Source organism: Cetorhinus maximus, chromosome 12 (assembly GCF_964194155.1).
Source record: "Cetorhinus maximus chromosome 12, sCetMax3.hap1.1, whole genome shotgun sequence".
Taxonomy (NCBI): domain Eukaryota; kingdom Metazoa; phylum Chordata; class Chondrichthyes; order Lamniformes; family Cetorhinidae; genus Cetorhinus; species Cetorhinus maximus.
In genome coordinates, this window is record NC_135890.1 from 105,901,813 (window position 1) to 105,925,283 (window position 23,471).

Consider the following 23,471-nt stretch of genomic DNA (forward strand, 5'->3'; position numbering starts at 1 on the left):
AGTCCCTGCGGTGCCCACCGAGCACGAAAGGCCTCGCTGGTGCTGGCGGACACCACGTGCTCCCTCTCCAGGGACACCCGGCCACAAATGTAGCTGCGGAAGAAGGGCAGACTGTCAGACCAGACTCTCAGAGCTCCTAATATCTTGCACCCAATAAGCTCAATGGGCAAGGAATTCCTGGCTAGACAAACCCATGATGCTTACCAGGATTCTGTTCTGTGAGATTGTGCAGTTTTAGCAGCACAACTGCGCACACTAGGAGTTTCTTAAACCTTAACTCTGTCAACGTCTGAAATTAGTTAAATGAGATGGATCTCTACAACAATAAGAACAACTTGCATTACATCGCATCTTTAACATAGTAAAAAGGTCACAAGGTGCTTCACAGAGGCACTGTCAAACAAAATTTGACACCCAGCCACATAAGGAGATGTTAGGGCAGATGACCAAAGTTTGATCCAAGGAGATAGGCTTTAAGGAGCATCTTAAGGTGGGAAAGAGATTAGAGAGGGAATCCCAGAGTTTAGCATTTGGCAGCTGAAGAGACGGCTGCCAATGGTGCAATGGTTAAATTGGGGATGCGCAAGAGGCCAGGATTAGACGAATGCAGATATCTTGAAGGGTTGTGGGATGGAGGAGGTTACTGAAATGGAGAGGGCCATGGAAGAATTTGAAAACGAGAGTGAATATTTTAAATTCAAGGCACTGTTTGACCAGAAGCTGTGTAAATCAGCGAGCACTAGAGTTATGGATGAATGGGGGTACATTAATTGGAAAGCAGTTTTGAATGAGCTTAAGTTTGTTGAAGGTAGAAGATGGATAACAGGAGAGTGTTAACACTTCAAACTAGGCAAACAGACATTCAATTGTATGAAATTCTCAGGAACTGAGTTTGGAGACATGGTGGTAGATTCTGTTTGTGCAATACAACAGCCAAAAGCTTTAACAAAATACTAGAGAAAAGGAATTGGGAGAAAGATGTGAAGACACCACGGAGAGAAGAGAACAGGAGAAAGGTAAAACTTCGGGGGGGGGTAAAGAGGGAAGGAGAAACGGAAAAGGACCCCCCTCCCCCCAAAAAGGGAGGGAGGACTAAGTGGCTGAGGTTGCTGAAGAATGGAAAACCTCACCCCTCTACCTAGATGCCGCAAAAGTAAATATTAAGGAGGGAGACCCTAACCAAGGGTAAGACGATGATAAAATGAACATTTAAAGGAACAAGAAAGGATTTCTGGCAAGTTTTTTTTTACAACCAAGATAAGCACTTGCCCCTTTTCTTCCACTTCTTTAAGTTAGCCAACCCAAAGAGATTGACATTTCCTTGGAGCTGTTGGCATGTTAAAGGTTATTCACGCAGGCACTGCATTCGAATATACTTTTTTAATAAGTGTAATTCATTTGAAATCCAGTCTTTGGCCAACCCTAAGACACCATAAATGTTTGACACTTTAGAGCTCCACATTGCTACTTAACACTTAAACCTCTTCCAGCATCTACACCCCAAAAAGACAGGTTATGACTAATATCAGGTGTGAAAAAGTGAAGCCAAATTTACTCATTCTAAACAGGCCTTTCCTTTCAGTTTTCAAAATTCAATGAACCCACAGAACTTGATTATTGCCCATTAGAATGTTCAATGCCACTGAGCAAGAGGACTGCCCTTAATGCCACTCAGGTCCCAGTGCCAGCCATACCACTGAGTGAAAGAGGATGGGATCAACACTGGTGGAGGCTACTGAGTCCAAACAAAAGGGAGGAGGGTTGAGGGGGTTGAAATCAGAGAGGGATAGGCCAATAATTCATGCCTCAGTGTAGCTGCCTGGAGGGCTATTGAGGTGGGGGAGCCATATGGTCATTTGCCCTTGGCAGGAGGGGTATAAATGCAGATGGACCTGAGAGCAAGAATGACATCTTTTAAATTCAATTACCAATAAAAAAGATGTTTCTTAAAAAGTTGCATCTGCTAGCTCATTCAATGGAGGAGGACTAGTATACAAAAAGATGGGCTGAGCAGCCTCTTCGCATAGCTGATTTTTCTTAGATTTCTAAGTCCCCAATTTCCACACCAGGCTCTTAGATTACAAAGTTAAATACCCTGCCTCCCCCTGCAAATGACAAGAGTTACCATTGTAATACTTACTGTGCTTCCATGAATGGACAGGTAGTTGCAACAACTATTAATATGAACTGATGATATTTCATTGTCTTTATGACATCACAGTAACAGCTCTGAGCTCACTGTAGTCCTGTCATCACACAAAACAGCTGAAGTGTGCCTCAATGTTTCAAACAAGGAAGGAAAGTTCAACTAGAACAAAATCATAACTTTACAAAGGAAAAAAAAATCACGGTATAAGCACTAACTTTGTTCAGATTCTTTCGGAGACATTTCTCTAACACACAGAGGGAAATTAAATTCAATACCATTTCTCTTCAAATCAATTTGATATAATCACTGCTCATTCACTGATGTATGACATCACACCTGCTGGGTTTATGCTGAGGCTCATAAATAGAAACATCTGTCAGGGCTAAAAAAGAAAACTGCCAAGGTTGGAAATTTGAAAACACTGCAAGAATTCAGCGGGCCAGTTAATATTTCGCAAAGCGCAAAGATCATTTCGAATATAGCCTTTCACCCTTTCTAATGAAAGGTAATACCTGAACTGCTAGCATGCCAGTTCTCTCCAGTTCCTGTCCAACCTGCTGGGTTTCTGCAGCATTTTCTGGATTTGTCATGGCAAGTGAATGGCCATATGTACAATCTTTATAAATGCTGTGGCCCATTTTTTTTAAACTGAAATGAGTGCTTTGTAGTTTAGTTCAAGAATGTCAGTTGAGTTTGTTTCGTGATGTTACAGTCAAACCCTTATGAACTTTAAATAACCTTTCTGAAGAAGCAGTGAGCAATATTTAAAAACAAAATCCCTAAGCCTTCTGTATATATCACGAAGATGCATCATCTGAAGACCTATCATCTGAAGTTGGAATTATTACAAGGTATATTCCAACAGGAGCCATTTTTCAGCATTTCCACATATTTCCAATTAATGTAAATTTGGTCCATCAACTTCATGACGGGCTTCTCTAACTTCTCAGATTTCAAAATGGAAGCCTGGGCAATATGGCAGCAGAATAGTGCGTAACTCGTTTTTGAGCAGCAACTTTTTAAGTGAAACATGTTCTAACACAGATTGTTCAGGCACAGTTTAGACACCAAATCAGCGAAGTGACTGCGGATTTTTACAGCTTCTTTGACAAGCGGAGCTGTCATGGGACCTCTCGCACGTGTATGTCCGAGACGGATCTTCTTTGCAACTCTCTCCCCGCTCCCTGTGCTGTGGCACCTTTCCAAGTGAGATTTTCCGCAGGCAACGCAGCTGAATGGAAGCTGAAGGAATACCGCCTCCATCTTTTGATTGGACACTTTGCAGCCTTCCAAGCTCAACAGTGAGTTTGACAATTTCAGATCTTAACCACTGCCTCCCTATTTTATGCGCAGCAGCCATTGGTAATGATTCCACTTATGTCATTTACAGCTCTTCTGGGCGCATCTTTTGTTACTTTACTTGTGACATTACCAATCCCTTTTGCCTTGCACCATCATCCTCCTTGGTCATTTAATCACTCCTGCCCTCCATTCTATCGCAAACATTTCAATTTGTTCTCCCCTCCCCCTCCACCATTTCCCTACCTCTGTACTTGCTGAAAACCTGTTCCATTTCTTAATCCTTTCCAGTTCTACTCAAAAGGTCAGCAACCTGAAAGGTTAAATGTTTTGTTTTTCACAGATCTGGCCTGATTTTCCATCAGCATTTTCTGTTTTTTTTAATTCCACTTCTCCAGTGTCTGCAGTACTTTGCTTTTGTAATGCTTAAGTACAGTGGCCTGGAGGGAGACGCAGCTGCTCATTCAGGTGAGGGGGAGGGGAAATCCTGGACAGGGAATCTCAACAGGGCCACACTTGCACGTTTCCCAAGGGCTGACTAAAAGTGGACAAGTGGTGACCCAGCTATCCTTACAGCCAGGGGACAGACTCATGAGCAAAGAAAAAGATGAAAAAAAATCTAGAAGGATAGAATTGCAAAGCAGAGAACTTACACTAAACTTATATCTAACCTTGATTAAACCAGAGTTAGATTATGGTTTATAGCATTGGTCTCCATATTATAAAAAGGATACAGATGTACCCGAGAAGGTGCAAGAAGGATTTACAAGGGTGATGCCAGAACTGAGAAGTTACACCTGTCAGAAAAGATTTAACTTAAAAGAGAAGATTGAGAGGTGGCCTGAAAGAAGTCTTCAAGATTATGAAGTGTTAACCTGGGTAGATGTTTCCATTTGCGAAGGAGACCAGAACTGTAGGCCATAAATAGAAGTTAATCAATAAATTCAATGGGGAATTCAGAAAAAAAACTGTCATTACCCAGGGAGGGGTTAGAATGTGGAACTCAATCACAAGGAGTAGTTGAGGCAAACAACAAATGCATTTGAGGGACAGCTAAACACGAGGGAGAAGATAGAAAGATGTGCTGATGGGGTTAGACGAAGGGCTTGTGTGGTACATAAACACTGGTGTGAAATGGTTGGGATGAATAGCCTGTTTCTTTATGAACTTTTTATGTAATTCTACGTAAAATCTAACAAAACCAACTACTAAACATAAACAGAAGATTCTAGAACTACACAGCTGATCCTCAGTCAGAACTTGTGTTGAATGTCTCTATCTGGCCCAGCTGCGTATACATGGCATTTTCTGTTGTTATTTCTATTGTGAGGGTTCCTTTATACAACAGAGAAATCACATCCTTGTTAAGTACTCCCAAAAGCAGAGGGCCTTTAAATTGAACAGATTGAATTTTCATGGTTCTTCCTATGTGTCCCCAAGGCCTGAAGGCACCCCACAAATAATCTGCATACATTTGCAATGGAACCAACTGACTTTAATGCCTGTATCAGTCTCGAAACCTGCAGTAGATGCACACTATTTGTTCACACAATTGCTATCCCTTCAGAGACATTAACATAAAAGCCTGACCATCTTCAGAGTTACTGCACACAAGGGCTCACTGTAATCTAGACAGTGCAGAAATCACATGATTGTTTAACTTCTGATTACGCTAAAACGTGTACAGAATAAAATGAGATTATCCTTTTAGTTCTAATAATTGTGCTTCTGTATATAAAGGTATATATTACCCTCTTTGCTCCTGTTAATACTCTCCTGTGTATAGTACTAAATAAAGAAGTTTGCTATTCCTTTATCCATAATTATTATAGCGCTGTCCCAATTAGGCAAAAAGGAGTGCTTTTCCTGTATACCCTGGATAACACTACCTGCTATCCCAGGCAGGTTCCTTTACTTCAACATTGGGGGGAAGTGGGGGGGCACAGTTGCTAGTTGGCTGGGATGACATGCCATCATGGTTCCTATTGCATTTGATTGTTTATAACACCCATATTTTTCTGCATGTTTCTGATTACTGCCTGTCCTTGGTCCTGTCTCAAGCACTGCCCACAACCATATTGTGCGACCCACCTGTTCTCCCTTTCTGCCTGCAATGTGGGACTATTCTCTCGCCAGGCCACAGTTGTAACAACATTAAATTGCATGAGTTTAACGTCCAGTTTGGTAACAATAACTTTCTGTTCTGAAGGATTTTGGTCCAATGGTTTGGGACCAAATTTGCCACCAAATACTTTGTAAGTTCATCATTTCTGATTGGTATCCCTGCAATATACCAAATTATGCTCATCATTTGTTTTGCTGTAAAGGACATTTACATTCAAATACAATTCTGCTGAATTAGCAGCATTTATGCAAAGAAGTGCAGAATTACGAAGGAGCATGAAGCATGCGGCTATGATGAAAACGGATCCGCTTGTGTCCTTCAGCCTTACTGTTCTGCACCATTAACTCTGGCATTAACTCAGGAACAGGGTATGTTCAAGTACAAGTTTGTTCTGTGTTATTTAAAAAATCTTTTGTTATTATTTTGTTTGCACTTCAGTCCCATGCTCCTGATCTACGGACACCCGGTGCGGAAGGGGGTCGGGAAGGAGGAGGACCTCCTCGTGAACCTGCTCCTGGGCCTGGCCAAGTTGGCCATCAACAGGTCCAGGCAGCGGGCGATCGAGGGGGGAGTCCCGCCCGATTGTTTGTCCCTCTTCCGCGGCTACGTTCGCGGCCGGATGTCCCTGGAAAGGGAGCACACGGTGTCCGCCGGCACAATCGAGGCCTTCCGTGCCCGGTGGGCACCGCGGGGACTGGGGTGTTTTGTTGACCCCTTTAATCACATCTTGGTTTGATGTTTGTAAGGTTCCTTTAAAGTTTTTTTTTCCTTGATTTTACAGCTGACCTGACTTAGGGGCTGTGCTTGATTTCTCCCTTGTTATTGTTAATTTAGTTTATTGTTTTGACTCGAAAAGAGTTACAAGTTTGTTCTGCTTTGACGTGTCACACTGCTAAGTTGATTCAAGAACTGTCGTCAGTTCCTCTGCTGAGGGGCAAAATCAGATACACGTTTCATCAGCTAAACTTGTAAATAATCAGTATCTCGATAAGCTGTGTTTATCAGCACTGTCACGTAAACACAATTACATGGGAATAATAAAAAATTCTGCTGAAAGTTCATCGATGTGAAACATGAACTCTGGTTCGCCCTCCCCAGATGCTGCCTGACCCGATGAGTATTTCCAGCACTTTTTGTTTTTATTTCAGATTTTCAGCATCCAGTGTTTTGCTTTTATAAAGTAAAAAGTGTAAGGCCGGACATGGTTCCCTTGGCTCCACCTGCGGAGGCTGTCATGCCCAATTAGATATCCCACATCAAAACAGGGGAATGGGAAAACAAGCCAAGCAAATGCCAAACTCAGCACATCATGTAGCCCCAACCTACCCACACAGAGGAAATTTGCCCCCTTGACTCTTTTTAAAACAGATATTCACCGAATCAGCTATTCTCATTCAGCAGTAAAAAATCCCATGATGGCAAACGCTAATGAATTAATTCGGAGGCTAAAATTGTACCAGCTGGTGATCGGGGTCAAACTTCAGGGTGAGGAGCCCATTGTGACAAATTCCATATTCATCGTTGCTGAGGGCAATGCACTGTTCTGCTGAGATTCTGGATGGATTGAGGAGGGGGAGGGGGACGGGGTGGTGGGTGGTGAGGGGATTGGGGGAAGGTGAGTGCTACAGTGCACAAATGACGACCATAGAACTGCATGAGGGAGTTGCTACACTCCTGACTGTGGGTAGAGACCTTGTTAGAGATGTTGAAACTTTAGTGAGCCTTAAAGCTAGCACTGTCTGGCGGTGGAAACACCTTCTGAAATGCCTTAAACCTTTACTCTGTGGCCTTTCTCACTGGTTTCCGCGTACGACAGGCTTGAATGATGGACCCGGTGCCCTAGTATCATCTAGCCCAGTATCACTCACAATTGTACTTTCTGAAGTACCTAATTCAACAATCCACAAGGCACCGCTATCCCTACTAAATGACCGAGAATCAGTTTGCCATCCCAAGTCCTCCACACCAACAATTTCACATCAGCATCTGGGTCATTTTTCAAGAATACCAGGGGCAGCCCAGGTACTGAAACAAATCCTTAAAAGAAACATTTCTGTTTTATTCTTTAAATGGCATTTTATCTCAGTTTAGAAATAAAACAAACGTGCCTCACATCTGAAACTAATGCTCACTGGCTCGGCACTCAGCCTGGGTTTCACTGTAACTCCTGGCGCCGATCGGCCAGGATGCCAGGAACAGTTGGCACAGGTGCACCCGGCTCGCACTCCGTCTGCCGGCACATGCATGGTTTCCCTCACCGCTGACGACATTGGTCGGCACCCGTCAGCCAGTGCCAGTTTGCACTGGGGTGAGTGGCCACATCCCTCGCTCAGCTGCTCTCTCCAGTACACCCTTGCCTGTCGCTGGCTTGGTCCCTCCACCGCACAAAGCCCTCATTGTCACAGTCCCATGATCTATCCCAATCCACTGTTCAAATTTATTGCGTTGCCAATGTGTTGAGAAAAGTATTTAACTTCTGGACCATCAGATTGAGGGCAGTCTGAGCTCGACTGGTGACCAGGTGTCAGAAGCTTATTGATCTTCTTGTTATTATTGCCACGAGGTTCAATACACTGACAGTAGAGATGCAGCTCCATGAATATCTTTGAGACCCCCTCATCGAGTGACCAGATGTCCTGGTTTTGCTGGGACAGTCTCGGTTTTTCACTCAACATCCTGGTGTCCCCGACAGTTTTCTCCGAATTGCTCAATGGTCCCGGTTTTCAGCTCCCCTTCAATTCGCCCCTCACGTTCCATTTACCGTCGGCAGACCCAATAAAAGCCCTCTCGTGCTGCCCTGGGAATTGGAATGCTGTCCGCTCGCCGATCGCTCAGCGGCTGCACCAGGACACTCCTGCATGTGCAGAAACCCTTCTCACCGGCACCCAGAGCCGGGAAGGAATCAGCCTCTAGGTTAGGAAAGAAGATTGACAGCGGTGTCTGGCAACAACAAGCCACATTTGAGACAGTCAGCCAGCACCCATCGGTAAACCACCAATCAGCGCTAAGGAAGGTGGCAGGCAAGTTCGGTTGAGCTATGGCACGTTCACAGTCAGACTTCATATCGAAAGATCAGGGGCTTTACTGCTTGAGGCTCTGGGTGCAAACAAAATCTCCCATGCCTGAGGAATGCTTGCTAATTCAGCTTCTAGCTGAAAATATTTATACTGTGCAAGTGAAAATAAACAAGGCTTTTAAATAGAGACTGGTCTTACCATTGTGCATTACAGGGTAAAGTTAGAGCAGAACAGAGATCTGGGATCTTATGACAAATGAAACCTTGGTTCCATTTCTTTAAGAAAATGAGTCCGAAATGTCATTGAAACAAAAGTCTGTGATTCACAACTGCTGTCTTCAATAATTGGGTGTCTTAATACGGTTAGTAACTCTGGCCGAACATACTCCTGGAGATGTCATCACATGACCTCCTACCTTCAACTGTCCCTTCTATAAACTCCTGCTATTGGTCGCCCAACATGTCAATCACCATGAAGCCCCACCTTCCCAAGACTTTTTGACGTGTCCCAGTTTTGACTTTTGAAAATCCGGTCACCCTACTTCTTCACTGATGGACACAACATCAACACGCAAATGGACAACACTAATTGACAGATAAATGTGGGAGGGATGGATAAGAGAAGCGACTAACTCTTTAGATAGGGCCTTGCGAAGAAAAAAATATTTGGAATTCTCTCTGGTGAAATTCACTTACATATGTTTAATGAACTCATACTACAGTTCTGTTTGTATATGAAAGTAGTAGTTTTGGGAGTTTAGGCTGCAGTTTCAGTCACTGGATTTGATGTTGTAGACAGTATAAATACACATCTGGGAAGTTCCCCTTCTGCAACTGCGGCATCACCAAACTCGGCCTGGTTTTCTTTTTTCAATTCGATGAGACAAGAATACAGGACCAGAGATGCTCTCCAGGGCTAGAGCACTGCCACCTGGTGACAGAACAGAACAATGCAGCAGCACCCAACAATCCAGTTGAAAGATTTGCATTTATACAGCGTCTTTCAAGACTTCAGGGCCTTCCCAAAGTGCTTTAGGGCCAATGGACTGCTTTTAAAGTAAAGTCACGGTTCAAATATGGATAATGTAGCCGGTTAGTTGCAAACAGCAAGGTGCTACAAGCAGCAATGTGATAATGACCTGGACACCCTGGTCCACTCCTCCATCACCCCCTACTCCTCAACCCCCACCTATGGCACCTCCCCATGCCCACGCAGAAGATGCAACACCTGCCCCTTCACTTCCTCTCTCCTCACCATCCAAGGGCCCAAACACTCCTTTCAAGTGAAGCAGCATTTCACTTGCATTTCCCCTAACTTAGTCTACTGCATTCGTTGCTCCCAATGCGGTCTCCTCTACATTGGAGAGACCAAACGTAAACTGGGCGACCGCTTTGCAGAACACCTGCGGTCTGTCCGCAAGAAAGACCCAAACCTCCCTGTCGCTTGCCATTTTAACACTCCACCCTGCTCTCTTGCCCACATGTCTGTCCTTGGCTTGCTGCATTGTTACAGTGAAGCCCAACGCAAACTGGAGGAACAGCACCTCATCTTCCGACTAGGCACTTTACAGCCTTCCGGACTGAATATTGAATTCAACAACTTTAGATCTTGAACTCCCTCCTCTATCCCCACCCCCTTTCCGTTTCTTCCCCCTCCCTTTTGTTTTTTCCAATAATTTATATAGATTTTTCTTTTCCCACCTATTTCCATTATTTTTAAATCTATACCTGTAATGCCCTGTCAGTCTTTCCACCCCATCCCCACTAGAGCTGTACCTTGAGTGTCCTGCCATCCATTTTTAATTAGCACATTCTCTTAGATAATATCACCACCTTCAACATCTCTTTGTTCCTTTATCTGTGACATCTTTTGATTATCTGCTCCTATCACTGCTTGCTTGTCGCTACAACCACCCCCCACCCCAACTTCTCTCCCCCCACCCCCCCCACCTTAAACCAGCTTATATTTCACCCCTCTCCTATTTTTACTTAGTTCTGTTGAAGGGTCATGAGGACTCGAAACGTCAACTCTTTTCTTCTCCGTCGATGCTGCCAGACCTGCTGAGTTTTTCCAGGTAATTCTGTTTTTTTGTTTTTGATAATGACCTGGACAACCTGTTTTAGTGACATTGGTTGAGGGATAAATATTGGCCAGAACATTGGAAAGAACTCCCCCGATCTTCTTCAAAATAATGTCATGGGATCATTACATCTACCTGAGGGCCTGCTGGACCTCGGTTTAAGGCCTCACCTGAAAGACGGCACCTCTGATGGTGCAAACAAAAATTGAGGCAGTCAAAAGACCTCTCAGGATAACCACAGTGGAAGGAAACCACTCTTAGTCCATTTAACTGAATCAATAAAGCTTGCATTTACCCATCACATACTGTCTTTTGAATAAATACGAGTTTTCAACTCATTAACCTACTCTTGAAGACTATTTGCATGAGATTGTGCTTCCTGATGTTTGATCTTTCAACAATTTTAATCCGTACCCCTTTGATCTAATATTCTGGCATTCCTCAGAAGTACTGCTCTGAATCGACCTCATTGGTTGACAGCACTCTCATCTGAGTCAGAACACTGAGTTCAATTTCCACTCCAGAGATTTGAGCACAAAAGTTTAGGCTAGCACTTGAGTTCAGTACTGAGGGCATGCTGCACCAATTGAGCTGCTGTCTTTCAGATGAGTTGAAACCCTATTTGCAGTCTCAAATGGCCAGTATGGACACAATGGGCTGAATGGTTACAGCACAGAAAGAGGCCATTCTATGAAAAGAATCCATGCCACGATTTGATTAACAGCAAGGGAGTTATCCCATGTCCTGGCCAAAATTTATCCCTCAACCAACAACACTAAAAAACAGATTATCTGGTATCAACATTGCTGTTTGTGAGAGCTTGCTGTGAGCAAATTGGGTGCAGAATTTAATACATTACAAAATTAACTGCACTTCAATGCACTTTATTGGCTGTAAAGTGCTTTGGGCGTCCTGGGGTCACAAAGGGCGCTCTAATTAATGCAAGTCCTTCTTTCATCTCTCTGCTTTGATTTTTCTTCCTTTCAAACGCTAGTTCTTTCAAATCTCTAGTCATTCCTTGTATCTCATTCACTTGCTGATAGTCTCGTACATTCACACTGCACCCGCTGCATGCTTTCAACAGTTCCCAACTGGAACTCGCGTCCAAGGTGTAGATTTGACAAGTGACAGAATCAAGAGAAGAAAATACACCATTAAAATCCCTGACACAGCACATCTCAGGAACACATGGTTTGATCTTTCTGACAGAGGGAGATTGTTCCTATGCTGACTAAAATCAGCACTTTCCACTTTGCATATTGCATTAATTATATATTTTAGCAAGTGTAATTTTACTGTTAAGTTTTTATATTATCTGTTTCTCTTGTGAGCTTATCACAAAAAAAACTTGCTACATTTATGCAGCGCCTTTAATGTAGTAAAAAAATCTCCAGTCACCCCACAGGAGTGCAATTGGACAAAAAAAAATGACACGGTGCCAAAGGTCAAATGACAGGTGGCCAAGGATGTTCACTCGATTCATTTCTGGGATGAGGGGCTTATTTTATGAGGAGAGGTTGAACAGGTTGGGCCTATGCCCATTGGAATTTAGAAGAATGAGGGCATGATCTTATTGAAACATATAAGATCCTAAAGGGATTTGATAGGGTAGATACCGGGAGGATGTTTCCACTTGTGGGAGAGACTAGAACCAGGGAACACAGTTTAAGAATAAGGCCTACCATTTAAGAGGGAGATAAGAAGAATTTTTTTTTTTCTTAAAGCATCATTGGGACGTGGAATTGTCTTCCCCAGAAAACAGTGGCAGCTTAGTCGTTAAATTTATTCAAGGCGAGTTAAACAGCTTTTTCATAGACAAGGAATCAAGGATTACGGGAGGGGCGACGGGTAAGTGGAGTTGAGATGACATGCAGAACAGCCATGTTCTTACTGAATTGTGGAGCAGGCTTGAAGAGCTGAATGGCCTACTCCTGCTCCTAATTCCCATGTTCCTGAAAGCTTGGTCAAAGAGATAGGGTTTAAGCAGGAGAGAGAGAGAGAGACATAGAAAGGCAAAGAGTTTAGGGAGGGAATTCCAGAGCTCGAGTCCGAGACGGCCTAAGGAAGGTGAAGGAATTTGGGGATATACGAGAGGCCTTTGTTGGAGGAATACAGAGTTTTCGGAAGGTTGTGGAGCTGAAGGAGGTTCCAGAGACAAGGAGGGGTGAGGCTTTGGAGGGAGTGAACATGAGGATGACCATTTATTTCAGCAATTGGGAAAAATAAGTGACTGTAGGCACATATATGGGTCTTTTCACTGAAGCTGAATGTTACCATGATCAGACTGTCCCAAGTATGGTGCTGCCATCTACTGGTATAAATATGCATTACATCATACAGGAACAAACCAACAATCAGAACCAAAACAAAAATTGCTGGAAAAACTCAGCAGGTCTGACAGCATCTGTTGAGAGAAAGACAGAGTTAGCGTTTCGATCAGAACCAACAGGTTCAATGCTCGCCCTCACAGGGTTGCTGATCTCTGCTGTAGGGAGGCAGAGACAAGCAGACATCACACTTTTGCCCAAAGAGAGAGAGGAAGGAAAGAAAAATAATTAATGACTGGGGTCATCCTTTCTCACCCTGTAGCAGCTGGTTTAGGGCATCAATGGAAGCACTGCACCCTCTCAGGATAGGGATTGTCCAAGCTTATATATTAACGGATCACTTAGTGCATACCATAGCACCTTAGAGGCTGCACAGCAAGTTTAAAGCCTTGTTCCCATTATCTTGCATCTATCTCATTTTGCAGGCATGTTCTGAATTTCAATCAGGCAACAGCTCTTTCCAGAATCGCCAAGTCCAAAATGTTTCACACAGGGCAAGTCAGTGAATTTAAAGAAGTGTAAATGAGGCGTGAGGGATCAGGGGATGCAGTTTGAACAGCCCTTTTCTTAGGTCACAATTAGCTTCGGAACGTGGACAGAAAATCAAATGTTAAAGGATGGAAGGGGCAGTTGAACATGGAATAAAAAAGGCCAGTGGCCAGTTTTGTTTCTCCCCCTTTAATTAATTCTTCTAGTTCCAGCCTCCAAACTAACTATAATTCACTCTGAAACATGCAGGAGGACAGTGCCAAGACATCACAACTCACATAACACAGCAGCTTCCAACAAAACATGTGTTTTAGTGAGGAAACAGCTCTAATACACGGGAAGGAGAGTTACACAACATAAACCATGCAAGTCAGAACTCACTTGTGCAGGCACCACCGATGAATTATAAAATCAATATCACTGTTTAATTTGTCTATTCCACTGGCTCCGACGCATGCTCTCTGTTTATTACCTTTAAAAAGCAATGAGCTCACTTCCATCTCAGCTGCATCTACACATAAACTGCCTGAACCCATCGATCAGAGTTTAGCCTTGATTGTTCACAGAGAGGCAAAAACAAATCTTAGATACAACAATATTTTAGCAAAGCTTGTGACAGGATTAATGATAGGATCAAAATTAAGAAAAAGAAAAAAATACTTAATTTGCAGTGTGTAAGTATATATAATATATATGTTCAACATGAAAAACGCCACACATTGTACATTATGCCTGTGGCTCCTGAGGACTCAATAAGCTTACATTAATGTTAGAAGCTTTCTATAACCCAAATCACAACATTTTGCAGCACATGGACTCTCTTCACTGAAGTGTGGTGACAGCAATTTTCAAAGTGGAACAAGGGTCACAATTCACACAAGTACAGCTGTGTCCTGATTTATACCCAAATTATGATTCATATACTGCCACGGCCAGTATTTTATAAAGCCTCTGAAATTTATCAGCTTTCTTTATTTAAACCATAACCCTCAAAAACCTTTTTAACAATACTCATTCAATCAACAAAGACAATTCTTGCAGAGTTGCACACACAAACTGTGAGGTAGAATTCCTCCATTTGTTAAATGTATCAAAAAAGTCAGAGAGAGAAAGAGAATATAAAATGTCCTCCCCCCACCTCCACATATGGAGGTGGATGCAAATCAAAGACAATATACCCTTATTTTGTGTCAGTGCCAGTTCTTAACTCACTAAACACTCAGGACGACTGCGAATGCTACGTGATAATACTGTAACAGTATTAAGGATTTATTTTGAGCCTAAATCCTCAGAGCTTCACAATTAACGTAGACCTGACCTTTCTCAGGGACCGTGTACAAGTGTGAATTATTGCAGTCTTTGTGCAGCAGTGATTGGCGACCAGTTTCCAAAACATTTTCTGATTCCTGAAGCAATGTTAGTCAAGACTATGTGAAATGCAGCATGAAAGGAAGCTTTTCCATTTTGGCCAACTTTCTCACCTGAAGGCAACAATTCTTTGCCTGCTTCCACAGTTTAACGTCTACCAGAATCTGTTGACCTTTGGATATCTCCTTCGGTTCTACTATTTGTGTCAGGCTGTTCCACCAGAGAGACTCAAAGCCCCCCCCCAATCCTGTCCTCAACTAACATCCGTACATCTACTTTTCTACATGGTGTTCCAAAATAAATGAACTGGATGATACCACTTGGGACAGCAGCAGGGTGGTACAAGGTGAAGGTGGTGGCACAGTGGTATTGTCACTGGGCTAGTATTCCAGAGATCCAGGGTAATGCACTGGGGACCTGGGTTCGAATCTCACCACCGCAGAGGTGAAATTTGGATTCAATAAAAAATCAGGAATTAAAAGTCTGGTGATGACCATGATTACCATTGCCGACTGTCGTAAAATAAACTGCTTCCTTTAGGGAAGGAAATCTGCTTCCCTTACCTTGTCAGCTCCAGGCCCACAGCAATGTGGTTGACTCTTAAATGCCCTCTGAACATGGGCAATAGCCAGTGATGCCCACATCCCATTAACAAATAAAAAAAAAAGTAATGATGCTGGGGTTCCCGCTCCTGACTGATCTGATTCCTTATGCTAAGCTTCCCAAGCCACAATATTTGCAATATTTCAGCGGAGCCATACACACTAGCAAAGTTTCAGGTCTGCTGTTCAGTTTGTGTGAATTGGCAGATCTCAGCCGGAATGCTGCAAAATTCCTCCTTCTGAGGCCTGCACCAAGTGCATGTGGTTGGACATTGGGTGAAGTCTAGATCGCACTCTGTTACAATGCCTTCAGCCTGCCAGCATTCAATTGTCACACGAACAGTCACCTCCTACTGAAGGGCAAACAGAATCCATGGAACCTCAGGAATTTTGATACCCAAGCAAAAAAAAGAGCACTGCTCATAAAAACTTAATCAGGACTAGATGCCCAATACTCCGTGACATCGACATCACCAGCCTTGAGAGCAGGATTGTCCATCCTCACCTACATGAGTAACCTTCACTCAAAGAGCACAGCAGCAGTCTATATCGACATCATCAGTCTAGACAGCACGGTTCCTGTTCCTGTTGTCAGTACCATCTGCCCAGACAGCAGGATGCCCATCCTCATCAATATCAATGCTATCAGCCCTATGGGGCAGCCCATCTTGTGAACATCAAAAGCCTTGAGCAGTACGCTCATCATCATTAACATAACTCACCACGTGCACCGACAACAGGGGAACTTTCCCAATCACAGAACATCAGAGAGCAGGATGTACATCCTCATCCACATCATTGGCACCAACAGCATGGTCCATTGTCAATATCACTGACACAGTTATCACATCAAACATGAACACTATTTCAGCTGCCTTACCACTTTGTGGTCTTGGCTTTTCTCCTGTTGTGCACTGCGCCTGGAATACACTTCCTTCTCATTTTGTTTCTTGGTCTTTGAGGTCAACTGAATCATATTCCCGATTTTCCTCTGAATCTTGCTTGGGAGGTCCTGAAGTTGCTCCCTTTCCATGCAGTGAGAATCCTGTCATGCACAAAGTAGGGCTGTAATAAGCGACTGAAGCAACACCCCATTTATACTGTTCAATTTCTGGCAAAATCTGGTGTGTGAGCAGGACATTTGCCTCTGCTCCAATGGTAACAGATATAAAATTGGGCATTTCCCCTTTTATTCCCAGTGGCTGGTGTCACAGGTCAAAAAGTCAGAATCTCTGGTTAACACAGCATAACTCAGCACTGAAGCACTGACATATAGAGTTATAGAGACATATATATATGAATTGCTCAGGCCTCTGCCACGAGAGGGAACTTTAATCTCAGTCACTGAGAACCTCCAACAACAGGGAAACAATAAAGATTGACATATGTAATATTCATGAAAAACCAGTTGATGTCCCAGGGCATTGCATATGGGGAGTTGCGACCAGTTTGAATTTTCTTTGCTTGAGCAAGGTTAGAGATGGGAGGTAATGGAAACAATTTGGGTGAATGGAAAGGGAGAATAGGCCAATGGGACAGGGGTGGGGGAAGGAGGAAAGGAGGGAGAGAGATGGAGAGGGATAGAAGTCGACAGTGGAGGGAGGGTAAAATGAGATAGACAGAGGGAAGAGGGAGGGGGAGGGAAGAATGGGCAGAAGGGAGAGAGAAAGGCAGAGAGGAAGAGTCAGGGGAGTGTGTTTGCATCTCTCTTACTGAAGAAAAATTAAGTGGTTGAAAAGTTTTCCAGTCAAAGTTTCCCTCGAAAAAGGTTCAAAAGTCATGTACCAGGTTGCATTGAAATCACTTGGAAATTAAATACACAAAACGGGGGTCAGTTAGCTCAGTTGGCTAGATGGCTAGACCATGGGTGCAGAATAATGCCAACAGCACATGTTCAATCTCCGTACTTGCTGAGATGGTTTTTGTGGCCCATCTCCACGTCTTGCCCTTAAATGCCACTGTGGTATAAGCCATGATTAGCGACCCTGAACAATGAGGATGCTACATGAGAAGAATGAGGGAAATACATAAAAGCTCTTAATGGCCTGAGGATAAACACATTTTGAGTTGCAATGAACATCATATTGATCCAGGTTGGGATTTTTCTACAAAGCTAGTATCAGGAATTTCATCCTAGAACTGCAGGCACAGATTCATTTTGAAATCTCTGGCAAGATAATCAAACCAGACTTACGCAGGAGACTGAGACCTCACAGTAAACAGTGGCACCCAAAGACAATCTAGCGATCTTTCAGGAATCACTGGAGCCAGGGAGGGTCCCAGAGGACTGGAAAATCGCTAATGTAACCCCCCCTGTTTAAGAAGGGAGTGAGGCAAAAGACGGGAAACTACATGCCGATTAGCCTGACCTCGGTCGTTGGTAAGATTTTAGAGTCCATTATTAAGGATGAGATTTCAGAATACTTGGAAATTCATGGTAAAATCGGGCAAAGTCAGCTGGTTTCATCAAGGGGAGGTCATGCCTGACAAATCTGTTAGAACTCTTTGAGGAGGTAACAAGTAGGTTAGACAAAGGAGAGCCAATGGATGTTATCTACTTGGACTATCAGAAGGCCTTTGACAAGGTGCCGCACAGGAGGCTGCTCAGTAAGATAAGAGCCCATGGTGTTAGAGGCAAGGTACTAGCATGGATAGAAGATTGGCTGTCTGGCAGGAGGCAGAGAGTGGGGATAAGGGGGTCCTTCTCAGGATGGCGGCCGGTGACTAGTGGAGTTCCGCAGGGGTCAGTGTTGAGACCACAACTTTTCACTTTTTCATTAATGATCTAGTTAAAGGAACTGAGGGCATCCTGGCTAAGTTTGCAGATGATACAAAGATAGGTGGAGGGACAGGTAGTATTGAGGAGGTGGGGAGGCTGCAGAAGGATTTGGACAGGTTAGAAGAATGGGCAAAGAAGTGGCAGATGGAATATAACGTGGGGAAGTGTGAGGTCATGCACTTTGGTAGGAAGAATAGAGGCATAGACTATTTTCTAAATGGGGAGAGAATTCAGAAGTCTGGAGTGCAAAGGGACTTGGGAGTCCTAGTCCAGGATTCTCTTAAGGTTAACTTGCAGGTTGAGTCGGTAGTTAGGAAGGCAAATGCAATGTTGGCATTTATTTCGAGAGGACTAGAATATAAAAGCAGGGATGTGCTGCTGAGGCTTTATAAGGCTCTGGTCAGACCACATTTAGAATATTGTGAGCAATTTTGGGCCCCGTATCTCAGGAAGGATGTGCTGGCCCTGGAGAGGGTCCAGAGGAGGTTCACGAGAATGATCCCAGGAATGAAAGGCTTAACATATGAGGAACATTTGAGGACTCTGGGTCTAAACTCAATGGAGTTTAGAAGGATGAGGGGGGATATGATTGAAACTTACAGAATACTGAAAGGCCTGGATAGAGTGGACGTGGGGAAGATGTTTCCATTAGTAGGACAGACTAGGACCCGAGGGCACAGGCTCAGAGTAAAGGGAAGGCCTTTTAGAACAGAGATGAGGAGAAACTTCTTTAGCCAGAGAGTGGTGAATCTATGGAATTCATTGCCACAGAAGGCTGTGGAGGCCAGGTCATTGAGTGTATTTAAGACCGAGATAGATAGATTCTTGATTGGTAAGGGGATCAAAGGTTACGGGGAGAAGGCGGGAGAATGGGGTTGAGAAACTTATCAGCCATGATTGAATGGCGGAGCGGTCTCGATGGGCCGAATGGACTAATTTCTGCTCCTATGTCTTATGGTCTTATATGTTCAAGATTTTAAATTATTTATACCATAGTTAGCTGCATAAGGTAGGCAGCTAAATTTCATACCAGTTGTAGAATCCAGCCTTAGGCAATATAAAATCGTATTACTACCACTGACAAAATTTTAACACCATGGTTCCTCATGGAATCATAGAATGTTTACAGCACATAAGGAGGCCATTTGGCCCATTGTGTTCATGCCAGCTCTGTGCAAGAGCAACTCAGTCCCAATCTCCTGCCTTTTCCCAGTAACCCTGCAATTTGTTTTTCTCCAATTCCTTTTCGATAGCAACAATTGAATCTGCCTCCATCACACTCTCGGGCAGTGCATTCCAGGTCCTAACCACTCGCTGCATAAAAAAGTCCTTCCTCATGTCAGCGTTGCTTCTTTTGCCAATCATCTTAAATTGGTACCCTCTGGTTCTCCATCCTTCTGTCAACAGCAACAATTTCTCTCCATCTCCAGACCCCTCATGATTTTAAGCACCCCTATCAAATCGCTTCTTAACAGATTATACGAATTGATTTAGCTGCCTGCTTTGCATGAACAATTATTTTTGTAAACACGTGCTTACCATCTTATTCTCTGCCATTGACAACATTGCGTGTACCGAAGTTTCTGTTACTCGGCTTTGACTTGCCCCAGTTGAGTAGTTCTTTCGTCCTTCGTGGTTCCTGGAGTTTGATGTTCCTTCTTGATTCATTAACAGACCATCGACTGCCTTCTGTCTCTGCCTGTGACTTTCAAAAGGCCTTGATGTCTTAGGTTCTAGGACAAACTGGTTTATATCTTTCAGATACTCATTCATTACCCTAGGAGATTTCTGTTCAGGTTTCTCTTTATGGCCTGCTGGTCTGTGCTCTACTTCTGCACAGAGCCTGTTATCGGCTGACATCTCAACTGGTTTCTCCTTCTCTAATACGAGGTGTGGTGAACCATGAACTGGCCTCTTCGAACTGAGCAAATAGTCCAAGATGCCAGCTTTGCCATCAGGGTAATGACTATCAAACACTTGGGTTGAACTGTCTGTCTCAACAAGAGTTATTCTTGACTTTCTTTCTTCACCCCTATTCTTTCTATGTCTTGGCCTTAATTCACTGTGATCATCCTCTCTAGGTTTTCCCTTCTCTCTGTTTCTATATTTTTGTCCATCAGTACGTAGCTCAGGCTGTTCCAGTTCCCCGTGCTCTGTATATATCGAGGATGGTCTGCTTTTCTTTTTTTCATGCTTGGACTGCCTGTTCAAGTTGGCTGGTGTACTGGTCAAAGTTTCCACTTCATTGATTCGTTTACCCTCTGACTTTTGGTCATTTGAACGGAGATCACACTTTTCCAACTCATCATATTCTTTGTAGGCTGAGGATGGTCGGCTTTTCCTTTTCTCATCCTTGGACCGCCTCTTTACATCAGCAGACACACCCTCACAGGTGTCTCTCTGATATTCTTCACCACGGCGTTCCTTCATTTGATCATTTTCCTGATAGGTCTTCGCTTCATGGAAAGCGAACGATGAGCTCTTCTGAATTCTCACAGTTGGCGATATTCCGTCAGCTAACTTTGACCTGATGATCCGATGGTCAACCTTTACAGGTTCTGGCATTCCCTTTTTATATTCTGCCATCAATGCATCTAGGTCCAGGACACTATTACGGTGCAACTGCTTTTTATTCAGCATCTCAGATGTACCTTTGCTTTTACCTGAAGAGGATGATATTCCAAGCCCCTGATCAGCAGATTTTATCATCTTTTTGGATAATTGTTCTTCGTAATCTTCTTGCCGAGTACTGGAATGGTGGTTATCCATTTTATCATGGTAATAAGAAGGCTTTGGTTCTTCATTTCTTTTAGATATTTCTTTTCTATAATCTGCCATCAAAACATCAAGGTCTAATATACTATGCCTGTTACGTGAAGAAGTACCCTTATTCTTTCTTGGCTTCTCAGGGTCTACCATTTTGGGCTGTTTCACTGCATGGCTTTCCTCTGAAGCATCACCCTCACTGTTTGTCCATGGCATGTCAAGAAATTCTTCAGACAACAGGGTTGTTTTTGGTTTGTCTGGAATGAGAAATTTAGGATGACTTTTAGAGTTCTCTTCAGAGAATCCTTCTTTTGATCTATCAACTGGCCGAAAGTCAGAAGTGGACAAGAGCTCAGTTGTATATCTGTGTTTCACATAACTGGTCCTAGTAGAACAATCAGAGATATGATCTGTTGTACAGGTTGTAGAGTTGGGCTCCAAAGAAATCTTTTTCCTTCTCTTATCCCTCCCTTCCTTTGGAAGGCCCCTCCCACTGAATTCAATAGTTCCATCACCTCGTAGCAACCTTTTTGCTTCTTTACCTCCATCTACATTATCACTGCCTTTTGAATCTTTCACATCCATGGACCCAGCAGAGGGGAGGAGCTCCTGGTTGGTAGCTTCATTGTCCTTTTTCAAACCAAAATCTCTTGGGCTGCCTTTTGAAGTAAGTAATACTTTAGTGTTATAGTGGGAGTTGAGTTGAACCATTTTTATTTGTTTCTTTCCATCTTTATCTGAGTCCACTTTGGCTGTGGTTCGCACCTCAATATGAGGTGACTGATTTTGAACAGTATTCAGCACCTCAGCTACTTTTATTTGAGAATTTGGTGCAGTTGATGGTGCCTCCAGAGTTGAACTGTTCTCAGCCGGAAGTGACTGATTCCAATGTCTCTTTGCATCAGAAACATTTTCTTTACGATTTGTATGATCCATCGTAGAATGTGATTTCCTGCTGTGGCGGGTTGTGACTTTGTCTTCAGATGTTGTAAGGAGGGAGCAATTGTCTGCTTTTTCACTTACATCTTGCAAAGTATCAATTTTACCATGGCTTGTAAGGAATAACAAACCAGAAACATTTTGTGCAGTAATCTTTGAGGAAGGAGGAGTATTTATTGAAGACCTAGAAGATCTTTCCTCCTCTGATTTGAAATAGGCCTTTCTTCGCCCCTCTAAGGCAGCAGCTTCAAGTTCCAAAGGTTTAGTTTTACTGGCCTCTTTATCACTATACATCACCTCAGCTGCTGTTTTCATAGTAGTGTAATTGATCTGCCCAGAGTGGGCAGTTTGTTCTGATCTCTTGCCTTTATTAAAGCAGGTGTATGAGGGATCTTCTGAATGTAAAAACTCTCGTACCTTGTGACGCCGGACCTCATTTTCAATAACGGAGACTCTTACAGCTTTTATGCACAAGTCAGAGTCTGTCGATGCGTTGACTGTTTGCTGCCCATCTGATCTTTCAGTGTCAACCCTAGTCATTGAAGCAACACCCACAGGCACACTGGTGTCATTTATTTGCCTCTTCATCTCCTCATCCTTCCTGTTGAAACTGTTTTGCCCACTTATTTTCTCAGAGTGAGTTTTTTCATCTGTGGCAAGGTTGTCAAATGCTTTGCTCACATTCTTCACCGACTGACGTCTGCTCCACCTAAATTCAGTGGCAGTGTCCATCAAGTGTAACTGTTCATTCTTTGCCTAAAAAGAAAATAAAAAGAGCAGTTCAGCATTTGACAAAGTTCCGCATAAAAGACTCTTAACAAAATGAGTGCGTATCGAAATGGGGGCAGCCTATGGGCTTGGGTAGCAAAGTGATTAGGAGGTAGGAGACTGAGAGTAGGGGTAATGGGTATATACGCCAGTTGCAGGATGTGACAAATGGTGTCCCCCAGGAGTCTACATTGGAGCTCAGCTTTTCACTGTATCTATAAATCACTTGGTTGAAGGAACGGAGACCCATATCTTCATATCTGTCAACAATGTGAAGTTAGGTGGCACAGTAAATATTGTAGATAGGAGATGGAAGTTGCAAAGGAGGAGCAGTGATAGATTAAGTGAATGGGCCAAACTGGAGCAGATGAAGTTCAGTGTGGGAAAATGTGAACTCATCCATTTTGGACCACAGAAAGATAGATCAAAGTATTTTCTACATGGTCAGAAGAAAGGAACAGTGGATGAGAAGCCAGATTTAGGGGTCAAAATAAATCATGAAAAGACAGGTACAAAAATAATTTAAAAGGCAAAGGGAATGTTTCCCTTTACCTCAAGGGAGCTGGAATACATAAAATCGTATGAAATAGGAGGAAAAGGCCATTTGTTCCCGCAAGCCAGCTCCGACATTCAATACAATCATTGTTGATTTTCTACCTTCGTCTACCATCTCCATATCCTTCAATTCTATTAATCACCAAAAATCTATCAATCACTGACTTTTTTTCACCCAGAGAGTGGTTGGAATCTGGAACAAACTTCC

General features: G+C 43.3%; 1 protein-coding gene across 2 annotated transcripts in view; it reads right to left on the reverse strand.

Annotated features, from left to right (window-relative positions):
* The window catches only part of LOC144687791 (uncharacterized), a 235,143-nt gene that overhangs the window by 130,800 nt on the left and 80,872 nt on the right, over window positions 1-23,471 (reverse strand). For both annotated transcript variants that reach the window (XR_013578209.1, XM_078554295.1), the window contains exons 4-5: window positions 19,775-22,696; window positions 16,337-16,501 (exon numbers count right to left, since the gene is read on the reverse strand). Coding sequence is in view for 1 of the 2 variants with exons in the window: in XM_078554295.1 (XP_078410421.1) it covers window positions 16,337-16,501; window positions 19,775-22,696 (3,087 nt within the window). In the remaining variant the exon portion in view is untranslated. The remainder of the gene's footprint in view (window positions 1-16,336; window positions 16,502-19,774; window positions 22,697-23,471) is intronic.